A 15,258-nucleotide genomic window follows, 5' to 3' on the forward strand; every position below is an offset into this window, starting at 1 on the left:
GCTCAGTTTTCTTATATGATAAACTTAAAATGATGAAGAGCCAACCTATATCATTAATAAACAAGTAGTTAGTAAATTCAAATTCAAATTCTATCTACTTCTTCTTCTTTTTTTTAACACTTTACTCTATCCTTAATATGTTGTAAGAATTGTTGGTAACTCATGATATTATCAGTACGATCCTCAATTAAGTGGGATAAGAACCATAATCTAAGATATGGATCTCCATCTTCCTTTACTAAATAAAGTGTAGGATAGTAATTGCCACGACGCATCTCTCTAATCTTGCCAATCAACGTATTAACCTTTCTATTCAGTGGTGTTTCCAAAATAGGCATCGTGATTTTACCACCCTTCAATCCTTCATAAGATTGAACATCAAAGAGATCAACACAAAGCTGAGGTACTACGTTACGTCCAACCCACAAGTAAATGTTTTGTCCATTCTCTAAAAGATAACAGCCGTGAACTTGGAGATTTTCGGCTGTCAAGTTGAGTTGAGGTGGGAAAATAACTCCATTTTCTGAATATTCTCCAGCATCAGCAGGCATATTGTGTAAAGAATAAAGATTGGCATAAAGATAAGGAATCAAAAGTTGTATGGGCATCGTATTTAACAAGTTCATAGCATTGGAACGCATGTCTGTAGGGATTTGTGAACTTTGACGTAAACCATCATGTTTAATTAGACCAAGTGCTAACAAAGGTAAAAGTTTGAGATTATCAGGCGCAGTAAGTTGAGGCGTAGATCCTTGACTTGAGCCCAAGACATGGGTCTTATAAACACCCATCAAATCAACTACCTTATTCACAATCGCATCACGAGCATCATCTAATTTGGATGTCAATCCTCTCTCAACTGCTTTTACTGCTAAATAGGCTGTGATAGCTTGTTGATTGGCGCTAGCATATAAATCAGACATCGAATTAGTCACAGGTAAACACATAGTAATAACACGGATACGTCTTTCACCATTGCATGAGGTGTGTAATAATGCTGTTTGGAAACAGACAGTAGGTACCTTCAAATCATCTTCCATACTAACTTCAACCACATAATCTTGATCACGAGGAACATTAGGAAGAGCGAGAAGATCTGAAGATCGAATAAAGAAGTTACCATGGAAAGCACTCATACGTAAGCCACGAGAGGCACGAATACGAATGACTGCCTCTAAACCAATTTGTTCTGCCAACAATTCTGAAAATTCGTGAGCAAATTTAAGAGCATCTTCAGTACGACTTGCGTTAAAGCCAGGATAATAATAGGTTTGTCCACCTGTATAATGTGGAACACAGCTAAGGGTAGCCACATCCGAATATTGTCCACCAAAAATAACCATATCACAAGCAACTTGTGAGCGAGAACAATCAACAGCAAATGACTTATAGAAAGGTGATGCAGCATTCAAGAGTGTAGACTCCTTAGAGGTACCAAGTAGTTTGACATCTTCACGAGGTTTCAAAGCACCAACGCCTGTGTTGGGTAAGGTAGATTGCAAACAAATAATTTTACCACCAATAGGAGACTATTTTTTTTTTTTTATAAATATAAGTCAAAAAACGAAAAAAAAAATTGAATAAATAGGTTTACCAATAATTTAAAGGCTGCTTGAAGTGCAGTTCCTAAAGCATTATTAACATTAACTGAATCTTTAAACATATCAGGCAATTTCTCCAATAAAGTCTTAATATTTTGCATGCTTTCAGTCAAATTAACTAATAAATTTGCAGGTTGAGGCAAGTAGATATCATCCAAATCTGAGACAACTAACATTTGAGGTTCTTTCAAACTTGCATTCAAATTGTAAAAATGTAATGAAGAATCAACAGTAATAATACCAACATTGGTTCGATTCTCAGCGTTAGGTAAACGATCAAGTGAATCTAAAATAGTTCGAGCAGCGGTCGCGACCATACCTGATTGAATAGCTGAGTAGGAGACATCAATAACAAAGATAAATGCAGGCGCCTGAGGAGGACGAACCATGTATTCTGTAGGAGCAACAAATTCAACACAGCCATAGTTCAATTCAGGACGTTTCCAGCGATCAGCAGGTTGTTGCGTTTGGTTATCATAATCAAAAGCTGCAGGTACGTCATTCAACAAAAAGCACATATTACATTTCCAACGTTGACCACCTTCCACAAAGGTCACGAAGGGGTTAATATAAGTTCTACAACGTCTACATCTAGCGATCACACTATCCTTTACAACAGGTACTTGTTCCTATTTTATAAAGTTAGTTTTTTTTTTTTTTTTTTTTTGAGAACTTAGTCCCCCTCCTTTTTCTTTTCTTTTTCTTTTAAATACTTACATCTCCTTCCTTCAAACTTCTATAAGGTGCCAACACGAGTGCAAAAGGTAATCTTGATTTCTTTAATAAAGATTCGGTAGCGGGAATAGCATTAATTGTAGCGCATTGATACGAAGGGTCACAATTGACAAAAGGGGAATCTGTAACAGAAATCTAAAAAGGATAATATAAATATAATGTTATTAATTATTTAATATTGATATTTACATTAGGAGGTAAGCAAATGGATGGACCCGTGTTCCCAATATCAGCAATCAAAGGACGAGCACCTAACAAAGGAACAGAAGGAGTTATCTTTATAAAAGATGAGTAACATGAATACTATTAAATAAAAAAAAAAAAAAAAAAAAAAATTAACTTACAGAAGGAACATTAGACATGGACATGTTTCCAAATTGGGATGTCATTTGGTTAACAGGATCTTGATTATACGCGTTATAAGGACGTTGTTGATTTAAAATAGGCTGTTGAGTAGGTTGAGCATAACTAGTAGCAGGTGTACCCATAGGAGAGATGAATTGAGGTTGTTGGGCTTGCTGATTAGCTATAGCAGGTGAGGTAAATGATGGTTGCTGTTGATAAGTAGGAGTTTCACCAGTATAAGCCTTTGTAATTTGTTCAGGATACATTCTCTTTCTTCGATGATGTTCCATATGTTGAAAAGTGGGCGACACGGGTGTTTGTTCCTGTGGTAATTGTTGTGATTGCTGAACAGGAGATTGAACTGCAGAAAGAGGACGAGAAGATGGTTGAAGAGGGGATTGGGGTCTCATCAAAGGTCTTTGTTGGTTAGGTACAAAGCCAGGACGAATGTTTTGAGGCATGCCCGGTTGAGGAATTGAAGGAGATTGGAATCCCGGTCTAGGTTGAGGACGATAGCCAGCAGGTGGCTGTTGCTGAGGCCTAAATCCCATAGGATGGGGTTGACCTATTGGTACTTGACCTTGTGGTGGCCTTTGTAAAGGTTGAGATGCAGATTGCTGTTGCTGTTGCTGCATTTATTAAATAAAAAAAAAAAACAGTTTACTTGAAAGAAAGAAAAAAAAATTATAACTTTAACCGCTCCCTCAAATAAGCCGAATTTTTGGGAAAATATAACAAAAAAAAAAGAAGATTTTTTTTTTCTTAATATAAATATAAATATACACAAAATATACATTCTAGTTACTTTTATTCATTATTATGAACAGAGGAATATATTTCATTTTCTATATTAGTATTGACTATTTATGTATATGTTATATTTGGTTTTCATTTTGGTATCTTTTGTTTATATTTTACGTGGCAGCAGCAAATGATACACGAAACGTTTATAATTGGATAATATTCAAACAACGCGCGAAATCGCTGAAGAAGAAATGTCTTTATAAATAACAACAACGCAGGATGAATTATTAAATGATGTATGCTTATGTTGATGTTTAGAAAAAAAAAAACAACACTGATAATATTAAAATTGTATGTGCTTTAGTTTTATAAGAATAGTATTCATTGCTTGTTTTAACATACTGAAAATAAGCTTTTATTGCTGTATTAAAATATCATAACATTATGCCAAGTTGTTTACATTACTTATTGCAAGCATCTTTAACTAATGTAAATTCAGAATCTTTTCGTTTATTTTTTTTTTCTTCTAATAAATATATATACATTTATATTTATACTAAAATACTAGGTAGAATTTCAACTTGAGTTATTATTATTCTATATCTAAATATCAGTAATAAAATATTTTATTCAACAAATAAAAGACATTATAGTTTAATCAAAAATAATCTTTGTAGGCTTTTTAACTTCTCCTGTGGTATCCTTAAAGAAGGCACCATATACACTATGAGTCTTCTTTTTAACAGTTGTACCAAATGCCATTAATTCATCGGGTACTTCCATATTAGCTTGCTTCAATACATTTATTAATTCACCTGAATGTGCTTTATCCTCGGGTGTAAAGAAAGTATAAGCTGTACCTTTCTTACCACCACGTCCCGTACGACCAATACGATGAACATAAGCTTCAATTGTAAGAGGAAATGTAAGATTGATGACGTATTCGACATCAGGGATATCAAGACCACGAGCAGCAACGTCAGTAGCAATCATTAAAGGAAAAGAACCATCCTTAAAGGCATTTAAAGCGTCAGTACGTTGCTGTTGGTTTTTATCACCATGAATACCAACAACCTTGTAACCATGGTATTCTAATGATCTTTCAATACGCATTGCTTCCTTCTTATAAAGTGCAAAGATCAAGACACGGTTTGTACGAGACTTGTGCACCTTTTTCAATAAATCTAAAAGATGACGCTCTTTATCTCTAGGGTTTTGGATCACTTTAACAATTTGTTGAACATTCTGAGAGGCAGCAAGATCAGGAGAACCAATAGTAACACGCATAGGATTATTTAAGAAATCACTAGCAAGTTTACGAACACTTTCAGGCCAAGTAGCAGAAAACATGACTGTCTGACGATCTTTAGGAGTATAACCCATAATAGCTCGAATATCTTTTTCAAAACCATCATCCAACATACGATCAGCTTCATCCAAAACCATGAAGGAAACTTCAGATAAATCACATGCTCCTTCATTAATAAGATCAATTAAACGACCAGGTGTAGCAATCACGATATCGACACCCTTATTAAGAGCTCTACGTTGAGGCTGTTTATCGACACCACCATAAACACAGATAGAGGAAATACCGATGGACTTGCCAGCAGCTTCAGCTTGTTCGGCACTTTGCATGGCTAACTCACGAGTAGGAGAAACAACTAACATGCTGGGTTTGCCTGACTTCTTACCCTTTTTCAATTTAGTGGCAATATGCACCAAGCCTGGAATAGTAAAAGCCAGTGTTTTACCTGAACCTGTTTCTGCAATACCGATAATATCACGTCCTGAAAGGGTGATAGGCCAAGTAGATGCTTGAATGGGTGTAGGTCTTTCAAAATTTTTGACAACGTCTAATATATTGTTAGGAAGATTGGCGTATTTGAATTCTAAGATAGGTCTAAGTTTAAGATCACCAGTAATTTCAATAGTGTGTTCTTTATAAAAATTGTCAATGACACTTTGAGGAAGTTCTGACAGCTGTTTATCTTCTTCGTATTTGTATGTGGCAAGAATTTCAACATTCTTTTTAGTAGCACTTTCAGGTGCCTTGTTGACAATGTCCATTTTTTCGGTTTTCTGAGAATCAGAAATGGAATCTGCTTTTACATTCTCTTTATCATCTTCTTTTTTATCTTTCTTTTCCTTTTTATCTTTCTTTTCCTTTTTATTTTTCTTTTCCTTTTTATCTTTTTTGTCTTTCTTATCCTTCTTTTCTTTCTTCAATTTTTTATCTTTTTTAAGGGCAAGAACATCGTCTTCTCTTTTTCTTTTTTCAGCCTAGAAGAATATGATAAGCTTTACGTCTACAACTATAATATATTTGCACTTACTCGTTCAATCTTTGTAGGAGACATGATCCAATACAATTAAGAAACAAATAAAAAAAAAAAAAAAAAAAAAAAAAAAAAAAAAAAAAAAAGCACACAGACAATAGCTGATAATAATAAAAAAAGAGTGACTGTTAATCTCGAATTGTTAAAATACGCCACAAATAAGGGGATAGCATTCACCAGCTATCAATAGGCTACGAATAATCATACTGCTGTTTGATCAACAATCATATTTTGAGCTCACAAACTATTTCCCAATTCAAGTAGAATGAGTATGAATCAAAAAATGAGGGGTAGTTGTCACTTTTACTTGGTACATTATCCAAAACAATATATATAAAATATTTGTTTATCATAAACACGAATCATATTCATGGTCTTGAATAAACTTCATAAATGCTATAATGACCATTCATTTAAAGGAATATTGTTTTTTAATAAAGACCTTTTTATTTTTTTTTTTTTTTTTTCTGAAAGACTATGCTGTTACTATCACTTGGTGGCGTTACCGTTTTAATCTCCGAGAGACTTATATAGAATAATGTGGCGCCTTCTTTGATAACACACGCTTGCTTTTTTTTTTTTTTTCTTTTCAATCATATTTCAAGATGCCTGCTAATGAAAAGAAAAGACATCAATTAGAAGACATTCTGTCAGATAACATATCCATTATGGATACAGAAGATATATCTTTCAGTGAAAATCCTACTGTCGTAGATGAAGAAGTAAAAGAAGGTTTTTGTGTTGAATGCAAAGATCAAGACGTATGAAACATTTTTTTTTTTAAAAAAAAATAGAGAGAAAGAGAGAGAATGCTGAGATGTGTTAATTAATTTCATCAATTAGGCAGATGTATATTGCATGCACTGTAAAGAGCCTTTTTGCGAAGTTTGTTTTGGTAAATTATTGTATTTTAATATTAGGAGAAAAGAATTAATTTTAGCGTAAAGGTATGATTCATAGAACTGGTAAACGAGCAACACACAAGTCAAAGAAATATTCAAGCTATATTCAAACAAATAACGAAGATAATGACGATAGTACAATGACTGATGATAGTGAACATGTTAGTAAATTCTTGTTGAATATCTGAAGTGTATAATATTAATTAGATAATATAGACAAAGTCAGAAGAAAAATTAAATATGCACATGAAACCAACGGAAATTAATGTTGGAGAAATTATGGAGGCAAGAGCTAAATATATTCCATTACGTTTAAAGATGGAAGAGAGAAAATATTTAAGATTGTAATATTTTACTTGATTTTAGCTATTCCTTATTTGAAGTTAATCCTTTCCCTTTTTTTTTTTTATTTTTTTTTCATTAAAGGTTAGAAGCAGCTTTAAATGTTACAGACTACACAGAAAAAATTGATGCTACATCAAGTACTGGAAAGGCTAAAAGAGTTGTTAATCAAATCAAAGAATTATGTGCGATTTTGACAGGTATTATTTTGGGATGTGATTACAAGCGTGGTCAAGAATTATTTGCAGATAGAAGTTTTGAAGAGAATGAAGAATTCTTTCAGACTATATTCGAAATTGGACGTCGATATAAGATTATGAATCCAGAAAAAATGAGAAGCGCATATGGTAAATTGATGTATCTTTTAGCTGTAAGTTTTATGAATGTATATACATATACATATAATATTATATTAAATACATGTATTTAGGATTCAATGATTCCAGAAGTAAAAGAGATGCTTGGATTTGATTGTGTTGTTCCAATTAAAACTGTATATAGTTTTTTGAAAGAAAGACACGGATTGAATGTTTTACATGAAGATATTGTTTTACTTGCAACCATGGAAATTATACCTGATGGAAAAAGTCGAACACAAATTCAAGCTGAAATCAAACGTAAGGAAAGAAGTATTGAGCAATTAAGTAGGAAATATCAATCAAAATATCTTTCTGCTGATGACATTCGCCATTGTTTATACAGTATTGGTGATAATAATGCTTATTTAAGAGCGAATCGGTAAGTTGATTCTATTATTTTTTTTATCTATAGGCTCTATAATAACTTTTTTTTTTTTTTTTAATTCAGGGATCCATGTGAGAAAATGGTTCGCTATCTTGAAAGGTACTTTGACCCTAAAGATGATAAGGACAGTGAATTTCTGTTATCTATTTCTTCAGGAGCTGAGGGACATCGTTTGAGTCATGATCATGAAACACAATATATTTATGTAAATCAAACTTTGAAACTTTGGCGTGAAATTTTGAATGACATGTTTAAACTTTGGTCTTTAGCAGATCAAGACATGTTGTCTTCGTCAAATCCTTATAATATTGCTCAGACAGGACAGGGATTACATCGTATTCAACCCTGTCCTGCTGTTTCGAGAGAAATGCATCGCACGTTATTTAAAGCACAGAAAAAGGCAGGAACTTGGATTGGCAGCAGTGTGATTCATTTAGGAGATAAAAATGTGCCTAATGCGCTTATGTTTATTGATAAGGTAACTTAGAATGAAAAAATAAAAATAAAAAAATACTAATAATTTGATTTCTGTTAGTACAATCAAGTTGCTCGTATCCTAAATCCAATTTGTATTACAATTGATAGACTTGATGATATATGTAAAGATGAAGGAATTTATAAATTTATAAAAAAAAAGTTTGGTAGTGTGGATTATTGCAGAAAGACCATTTTAAGTAAGATAAAAAAATTAGATAAAAAAAAAAGTGAAAATACTAAGTATTATATATAGCTGATTTTTTCCGATTTGCATTTGACGGCTCAGGAGCTGATAATTTTTATGATGCGGGTAGTTGTATTGATGGTAGACTTACTTCTGCTTGGAACTGTAAGTATAGAATAAATAAAGTAATAAGAAGCGAACTTTAATTTTCTTTTCTTTTTTTTTTTTCTTAAGGGTGTTCCCAAATCGAAAAGAAACCTTACTTTCCAGTATTTTTACTAGCTGTAAGTAATTAAAATAAAAGCGTGAATCTTTATTTATGCTTACGTATTATATGATAGGGTTTCTCTGGATTCGATGGTGGTGGATGGTAGAAGAAGTCTTTATAATTTAGAATTTATATTAGAAATATACATGTATATGTATATATATACTAATAATAATAAAAAAAGAATGTAAATATCGACTATTTAATGATATATATCTCTATGTAAACATGCATAAACTTTGATAATAATAATACAAATTTAACTTGACATGTATATTAAATATGCACGTATATAGAAGCGAAATAGTCTAGACAGATCTGGGATAATGATATACAGTTATTATTAGATTTATCTGTACAAGTGAAGGAAAAAAAAAAAAAAAAAAAAAAAAACGCCTCCCCAGAAATAGCATATATTTAGTAAAATATTGTTACTTATTTTATTGCGAGTAAAAGGTTAAATTTATAAAAAGGTTTTATAATTTGTTTCCCGTAACACTTGTGCTGATCAATTTTTTTTTTTTTTTTTTTTTTTTTTTTTTTTTTTTTTTTTTTTTTTTTTTACCTTATTCATTATTGAAAAGATATTTGTTATGATATATGTGTTCATGATACCTAAATTAGATGCAAAATCTTGGGTTTAATTTTGATACATATATGTATGTTTGTATATTTGTATACAAAATGACACATCTTGAAGGGGCATATCGGCTGCTAAATTTATAATATGAAATGGCTTATATTTCATTCCATTATAAAACAAGTAGAATCCAATAGAGCTAATATTCCTTGATTTAGAGTAACAATAAAATGAAACACAGTCTTCTGTTAGCAGCTACATGCAATACCGCAGTTATGATAAGATATTGAGCACTTTTTTACTGCGGATAATGTTCAATCCTCTTTTTTTTTTTAGGAAAAAATTACTATATATGGTTTTCGTGCTATCTATAAATGGTCGAATATGTATTTTATTTTGTTTGTCATTTTTCTTCCTGTCTTGTATATCTTTTCAACGTTATTATAGAAGTTTTTAAAGTTATTAAACTTATTGAAAACTTCAGGCTGTAAATGGTATAATTGCATACAATTCTTTATATATGTATATGATTTTTTAATTGTTTATATCAGGAACAGTATAACATGCAGAATAACGCTTTAAGGTGAATTCTTATACAAAGTTAAATATGGATTGCTTTTTTTTTAACTAAAACATGTATATTATATACAGTATTTTGCAAGCAATATCACCCATCCTTATAACAGGCTTATGTGTTATATATCTGATATACAAGAAATACTATGATACAAAATATGACATTTCCTCAGATATTGACTCTATTAAGATTTCGATAAAGAAAAGAAAATTGATTTTATTATTTTTTACAGCGATTACTACTTTAGGTTGGCTGTTTTATCTTGTTAAATATATTCTCGGGTCTGATGAGAAAAACTTATATAGCATCATGGCCTTGGCTTCTTTTTTTGCCACTTGGGTATGTATATATGTTGATTTATGTTTCCTATATATATATATTTATATATACATATATATATATTTATACTTATATACATATATAAAGGGTACTTTGCTAGTTTTGTCGTTCACTTCACCTAACCTGAATCATTACAAGGATCGTGTTTACAATTATATCTTTACATTTATTTACACATATTTGGTTTTATATTCAGCTTATCGTACACTGATTTTAAAACAATCACATCCTTGGGATATTTTAAATATCATGATAACCTTTATATTGTTTTGTATTACTGGAAGTACACCACAACCATATCATCCAAGAGATCTTCAAGCTGCAAGTTATGAAAAAGTTGAAATTAAAGATGGCAAAGTATACCGTAATGTAAGTTATTATTGAATCAGTGGAACTATAAATATTAAAGATGAAGGGTGCAGGAAGAAAAAAAGATAATGAATAAATATGCATTTTTTTTTTAATATATATGTGTATACAGAATCTTTTATTGAGCCCTGAATCAACAGCAAGTATTTTTTCATGGTGTGCATTCCAATGGGTAAAATAAGATGAAAGAATTATGTATAATATAATAAAAATACTCAATATACTTTATTTATTTAGATGAATCCTTTAGTAGTTTTTGGTTTTCGTAATATTGTTACTCGCGAAAATATCTATGCACTTACCTTTCAACACCTATCTCGAACAGTTTTCGAAGACTTTGTGAATACGAAAAAAATGGTTGCACATACGAAAATCTTTAAACGAATTTATAAATCAAATAAAGTAGAGGTTTGGTGGCAGTTTATATTTTGTACCTTAGCTTGTTTAGTTAGTTATCTGGGCCCTTATTTTCAACAAAAATTCTTGGAATACATTGAATTAGGTCAAGAGCAGCGTCCAGCTATTCAAGTTGCTTATTTGTATGTCATTGGTATGTTTACTGTAGGTGTAGTCAAATTATTGTGTAATAACGTTCAGTTATGGGTGGGTCGTCGTTGGAATATAAGAACCTTGATTATGTTGGATGCAGAAATTTTTTCAAAAACTTTGAAAAGAAAGGATATGTCTGGAAAGCTTGTTAAATCAGAAGAAGAGGAATCAGACACGAATAAGGGGGAAGAAAAATCATTTAGTAATGTTGGAAAAATTACAAACTTGATGAGTTCAGATGCAGATCATTTATCTGACATTCCAGCTTATATTCATGTTCGTATTCTGCATACTATTTAAATAAGATATCTAATTAACAATTTTTTTTTAATATATAGATGATCTACAATTCTCCTGTAGATATTGCTGTATCTATTATTTATCTATATAAATTATTAGGTGTATCAGCCTTGGTTGGTTTGGCTATTATGATTCTATGTTTTCCAATTTCTGGCTACCTTACTAAAGTGATGTCTAGAAATTATACCGCTCTTAATGCTGCTAAAGATAAACGAAATGATTTAGTCAATGAATTACTACAAGGCATTCGTATGATAAAATATTTTGCTTGGGAGGACAACTGGGAGAAAAAGATTCATGAAGCTCGTCATGACGAGATAAAGAAACTGATCAAGACAATTATCAATAACATATGTAATAGTTTCATCTTCTTAGCAGTTCCTGTCTTGGTGACAGTTGGTACATTTATTTGGTATACTAAAGTAGCTGGCAACGAGTTGACAGCAAGTGTTGCCTTTGTTAGTATTACACTTTTCGATATGGTGCGTGGTCCCTTAATTTTCCTACCAGAAACATTTACTACGCTCACTGAAGCTTATGTTAGTTTAAAACGTATCTCGAATTACCTGGAGGAACCTGAAGTTGACGAGAACATGAATAAAGAACCTATTGATTTCCCTGAAGGTGTTTCTCCACAAACTGTATTAGCTCGTGTTGGTTTTGAAAAATCTATTTTTCAATGGCATATGAATGCTAACGATTCGAAAGGTACTCTAAAACAGCAAGCCTCTTTAGCAGCTACAGAGTCAACATTAGACCGTGCCAGCTCGCAAAATGAACAAATGATATTTCAATTAAATGTGCCTAGATTTAATTTCCCTACAGGAAAACTTAGTTTGATATGTGGTCCTACTGGTAGCGGAAAGACTAGCTTCCTTCACGCTCTCTTGGGAGAAATGGATATAGTTTCTGGATGTGTTTATTTACCTTCAAAAATTACTTTGTCGGGTGTTGAAAATGTATCCAAAATTGATCCTGAATATCCAAACTTATATTTAGATAAAGTTGCGTACGCTGCTCAACAACCTTTTCTTCGACATGCTTCTATCCGTGATAATATCTTATTTGGTTTACCTTATGATTCTGAACGTTATAAAAAGACACTTTATCAATGTGATTTAATTAAAGATATAGCAATTCTACCAGATGGAGACCGTACTGAAATTGGTGAAAAAGGTATTTCACTTTCAGGTGGTCAAAAACAAAGGTAAATAAATAAATAAATAAATGAATAATAATAATAATAATAATAATAAAAAAGGAGGAGGAGGAGGGGGAAGAGCATAATTATATGTATTAATAGTTTAATTTATACTTGAATAGAGTTTCACTCGCCCGTGCAGTTTATTCTTATGCAAAAACTGTTTTGTTAGATGATTGTCTTAGCGCTGTCGATGCTCATACTTCAAAACATATTTATGAAAAATGTATTATGGGTGATCTTTTAAAAGGACGCACAGTTATCTTAGTCACTCATCAGGTCAGACTTTGCCTACCTGGAGCCAAATTTTTAGTTAAAATTGAAAACGGTAATGTGTTAGGATGTGATTCGATTGATAATTTGAAAGCAAATGGACAATTGCAAATGCTTATAAAAGATGATATTCAAGAGAATGAAAATGATATTGAAGATATGATTGATTCTGATTCTATTACGGGAATAGATCTGGATTTGGATAATAAAAAGGAAACCACAAAGCTTGTTAAAGAAGAAACTGCCGAAAAGGGTCAAGTAAAATCCAAAGTTTATTTCACTTACATGGCTGCTTGTGGTGGATGGATCTTTTGGATTGCTATTTTGTTTGCCTATGTGTTTGCTAGATTCTTAACCTTTGGTGAAAACTGGTGGTTGAGAGTTTGGGCTGCAGCATATGATCAAACTAATGATATTAGTCATATAACTGAACAAAGTGCTTCATTTATGACTTTACCTAATAGGGAACCTGGTATTCAAGAAGCCTTTCATTCTTTAGGATCCATCATTCAAAAGCAAAATGTATTTAGATCCTGGGTTTTTGAAGAAAAATCGCCTGTTAATGTAGATTATTATATTGGTATCTACGTTGCTATTTGTTTAGCGAATATTATATTTGATGTTGTAAGAAATATTATGATTTTTTGGGGCTCTATCCGAGGTGCTCGAATGCTATTTAACTCCTTATTAAATCGTATTATTCATGCTCCTATGCGTTTCTTTGATACCACTCCTATTGGACGTATCTTAAACAGGTTTGGTAAAGACATCTCGACAATTGATATGCAAATTGCACGTTCATCCAATCTACTTATTGAGTGTATAACGGGTGTTGTTGCATCTACTGTAGTTATCAGTATCATTACTCCTCAATTCCTTGTTGTTGCCATCATCGTTAGTTTATTATATTTCCTTATTGGCGTCTTCTATCTTCGGATTTCCCGTGAGTTAAAACGTCTGAATTCTGTCAGTCGTTCTCCGATCTATTCCCATTTTACAGAGACATTACTTGGTATTACAACAATTCGAGCCTATGGTGCAGAGGAGCAATTTATGAGGACCGTTCATGAAAAAATTGATTCATTTGTTGCCCCCTTCTATTTGCTTTGGATGAGCAATCGTTGGCTTTATGCTCGAGTTGAAATTGCAGGCTCCTTCGTTACTTTATTTACAGGCATTTTTTTAATTTTTAATATCAAGTATTTAGATGCCGGTATGGCTGGTATTTCCTTGTTTTATGCTCGCAGTTTCTTGGAGAATATTTACTGGTTTATTCGACAATATACCTCTGTGGAAATGGACTTTAATTCGGTTGAAAGAGTACATGAATATCTTGAGTTAGAACAAGAACCACCTGGACAAATCGAGAATCACAGACCACCTGCTGCATGGCCAACAACTGCCTCGATCGAGGTAAAAGATTTGGTTGTTCGATATGCACCTGAACTAGATCCAGTATTACATGGTATCTCATTTTCTACCAGAGCGCATGAAAAGATTGGTATTGTAGGTCGTACTGGTTCTGGTAAAAGCACGATAGCCTTAAGTTTCTTCCGTTTCTTAGAAGCATGCGGCGGATCTATTTCAATTGATGGCATTGATATCTCTACCATCGGTGTTCAAGACTTACGGTCAAAATTGACAATTATCCCACAAGACGCTATTCTGTTTTCTGGCACGATACGGTCTAACCTTGACCCCTTTGAAGAACATTCGGATGAAGAGGTGTGGGAGTCTTTAGAACGTGTTCATCTTTGCAAAGCTTCAGATCGTTTAAAGGGATTATCAACACCAAGTACTGTATCAACTGCAAATGAGCAAGCATTATCAGCCATTACTAACTTAAACCAACAGGTTAGTGATGGTGGGCATAACTTTTCTCAAGGTCAACGTCAATTACTTTGTCTAGCTCGGGCCTTACTCAAGAATAGTAAATTGATTATCATGGATGAAGCAACGGCTAGTGTTGATTTTGATACGGATTCCAAGATTCAGACAACAATTCGAGAAGAACTTAAAGATTCTACTTTACTTTGTATTGCACATCGACTTCGTACGGTCATTGATTATGATCGTATCTTAGTTTTGAATCAGGGCCAGGTTATAGAATTTGACACACCGTATAATTTAATTGTTAAAGATACTGGTCTCTTTAGATCCATGTGTGAACAATCTGGAGAAATAGATGTCCTGTTGAAAATGGCTACTGAAGCGCATACTTCAAAAATGAATGAAGAGGATGTATCTGACGATCATACTAGAGTATATTGATAAAGCTTACATGTACAATATTTATAAATTATTATTAGATAGACATATTATAATGGTTTTTTTTTTATATAAGATAAAATAAAATAAAATAAAATATAATAATGTTTATATAGATGTA

At 32.3% G+C, this 15,258-nt stretch overlaps 4 protein-coding genes across 4 annotated transcripts; 2 read left to right on the plus strand and 2 right to left on the minus strand.

Moving 5' to 3' along the window:
• Positions 1 to 113: 113 nt before the first annotated feature.
• BX663DRAFT_435291 (uncharacterized protein) lies at positions 114 to 3,232 on the minus strand (the record flags this gene model as incomplete). Its single annotated transcript, XM_051523110.1, has 5 exons — positions 114 to 1,529; positions 1,595 to 2,230; positions 2,319 to 2,471; positions 2,526 to 2,612; positions 2,681 to 3,232. 5 exons carry the CDS (start codon positions 3,230 to 3,232, stop codon positions 114 to 116), a joined length of 2,844 nt encoding a protein of 947 aa, XP_051382280.1.
• A 701-nt stretch (positions 3,233 to 3,933) lies between these two features.
• BX663DRAFT_455041 (P-loop containing nucleoside triphosphate hydrolase protein) lies at positions 3,934 to 5,802 on the minus strand. The gene is made up of 2 exons (XM_051523834.1): positions 5,762 to 5,802; positions 3,934 to 5,708 (listed from the first exon to the last, which is right to left on the minus strand). Exons 1-2 carry the CDS (start codon positions 5,783 to 5,785, stop codon positions 4,080 to 4,082), a joined length of 1,653 nt encoding a protein of 550 aa, XP_051382281.1. The 5' UTR covers positions 5,786 to 5,802; the 3' UTR covers positions 3,934 to 4,079.
• Positions 5,803 to 6,912: 1,110 nt separating this feature from the next.
• BX663DRAFT_435507 (uncharacterized protein) lies at positions 6,913 to 8,787 on the plus strand (the record flags this gene model as incomplete). The annotated part of the gene is made up of 8 exons (XM_051523122.1): positions 6,913 to 7,010; positions 7,093 to 7,378; positions 7,439 to 7,746; positions 7,816 to 8,230; positions 8,288 to 8,426; positions 8,483 to 8,578; positions 8,648 to 8,697; positions 8,755 to 8,787. 8 exons carry the CDS (start codon positions 6,913 to 6,915, stop codon positions 8,785 to 8,787), a joined length of 1,425 nt encoding a protein of 474 aa, XP_051382282.1.
• A 1,762-nt stretch (positions 8,788 to 10,549) lies between these two features.
• BX663DRAFT_71461 (P-loop containing nucleoside triphosphate hydrolase protein) lies at positions 10,550 to 15,256 on the plus strand. Its single transcript, XM_051532295.1, has 4 exons — positions 10,550 to 10,718; positions 10,784 to 11,371; positions 11,434 to 12,602; positions 12,719 to 15,256. The coding sequence occupies exons 1-4, from the start codon at positions 10,647 to 10,649 to the stop codon at positions 15,138 to 15,140; spliced, it is 4,251 nt and encodes a 1,416-aa protein (XP_051382283.1). The 5' UTR covers positions 10,550 to 10,646; the 3' UTR covers positions 15,141 to 15,256.
• The last annotated feature ends 2 nt before the right edge of the window (positions 15,257 to 15,258 follow it).

This window comes from Cokeromyces recurvatus (genome assembly GCF_025118155.1).
Source record: "Cokeromyces recurvatus strain NRRL 2243 chromosome Unknown BX663scaffold_14, whole genome shotgun sequence".
In the NCBI taxonomy this organism is placed as follows: domain Eukaryota; kingdom Fungi; phylum Mucoromycota; class Mucoromycetes; order Mucorales; family Mucoraceae; genus Cokeromyces; species Cokeromyces recurvatus.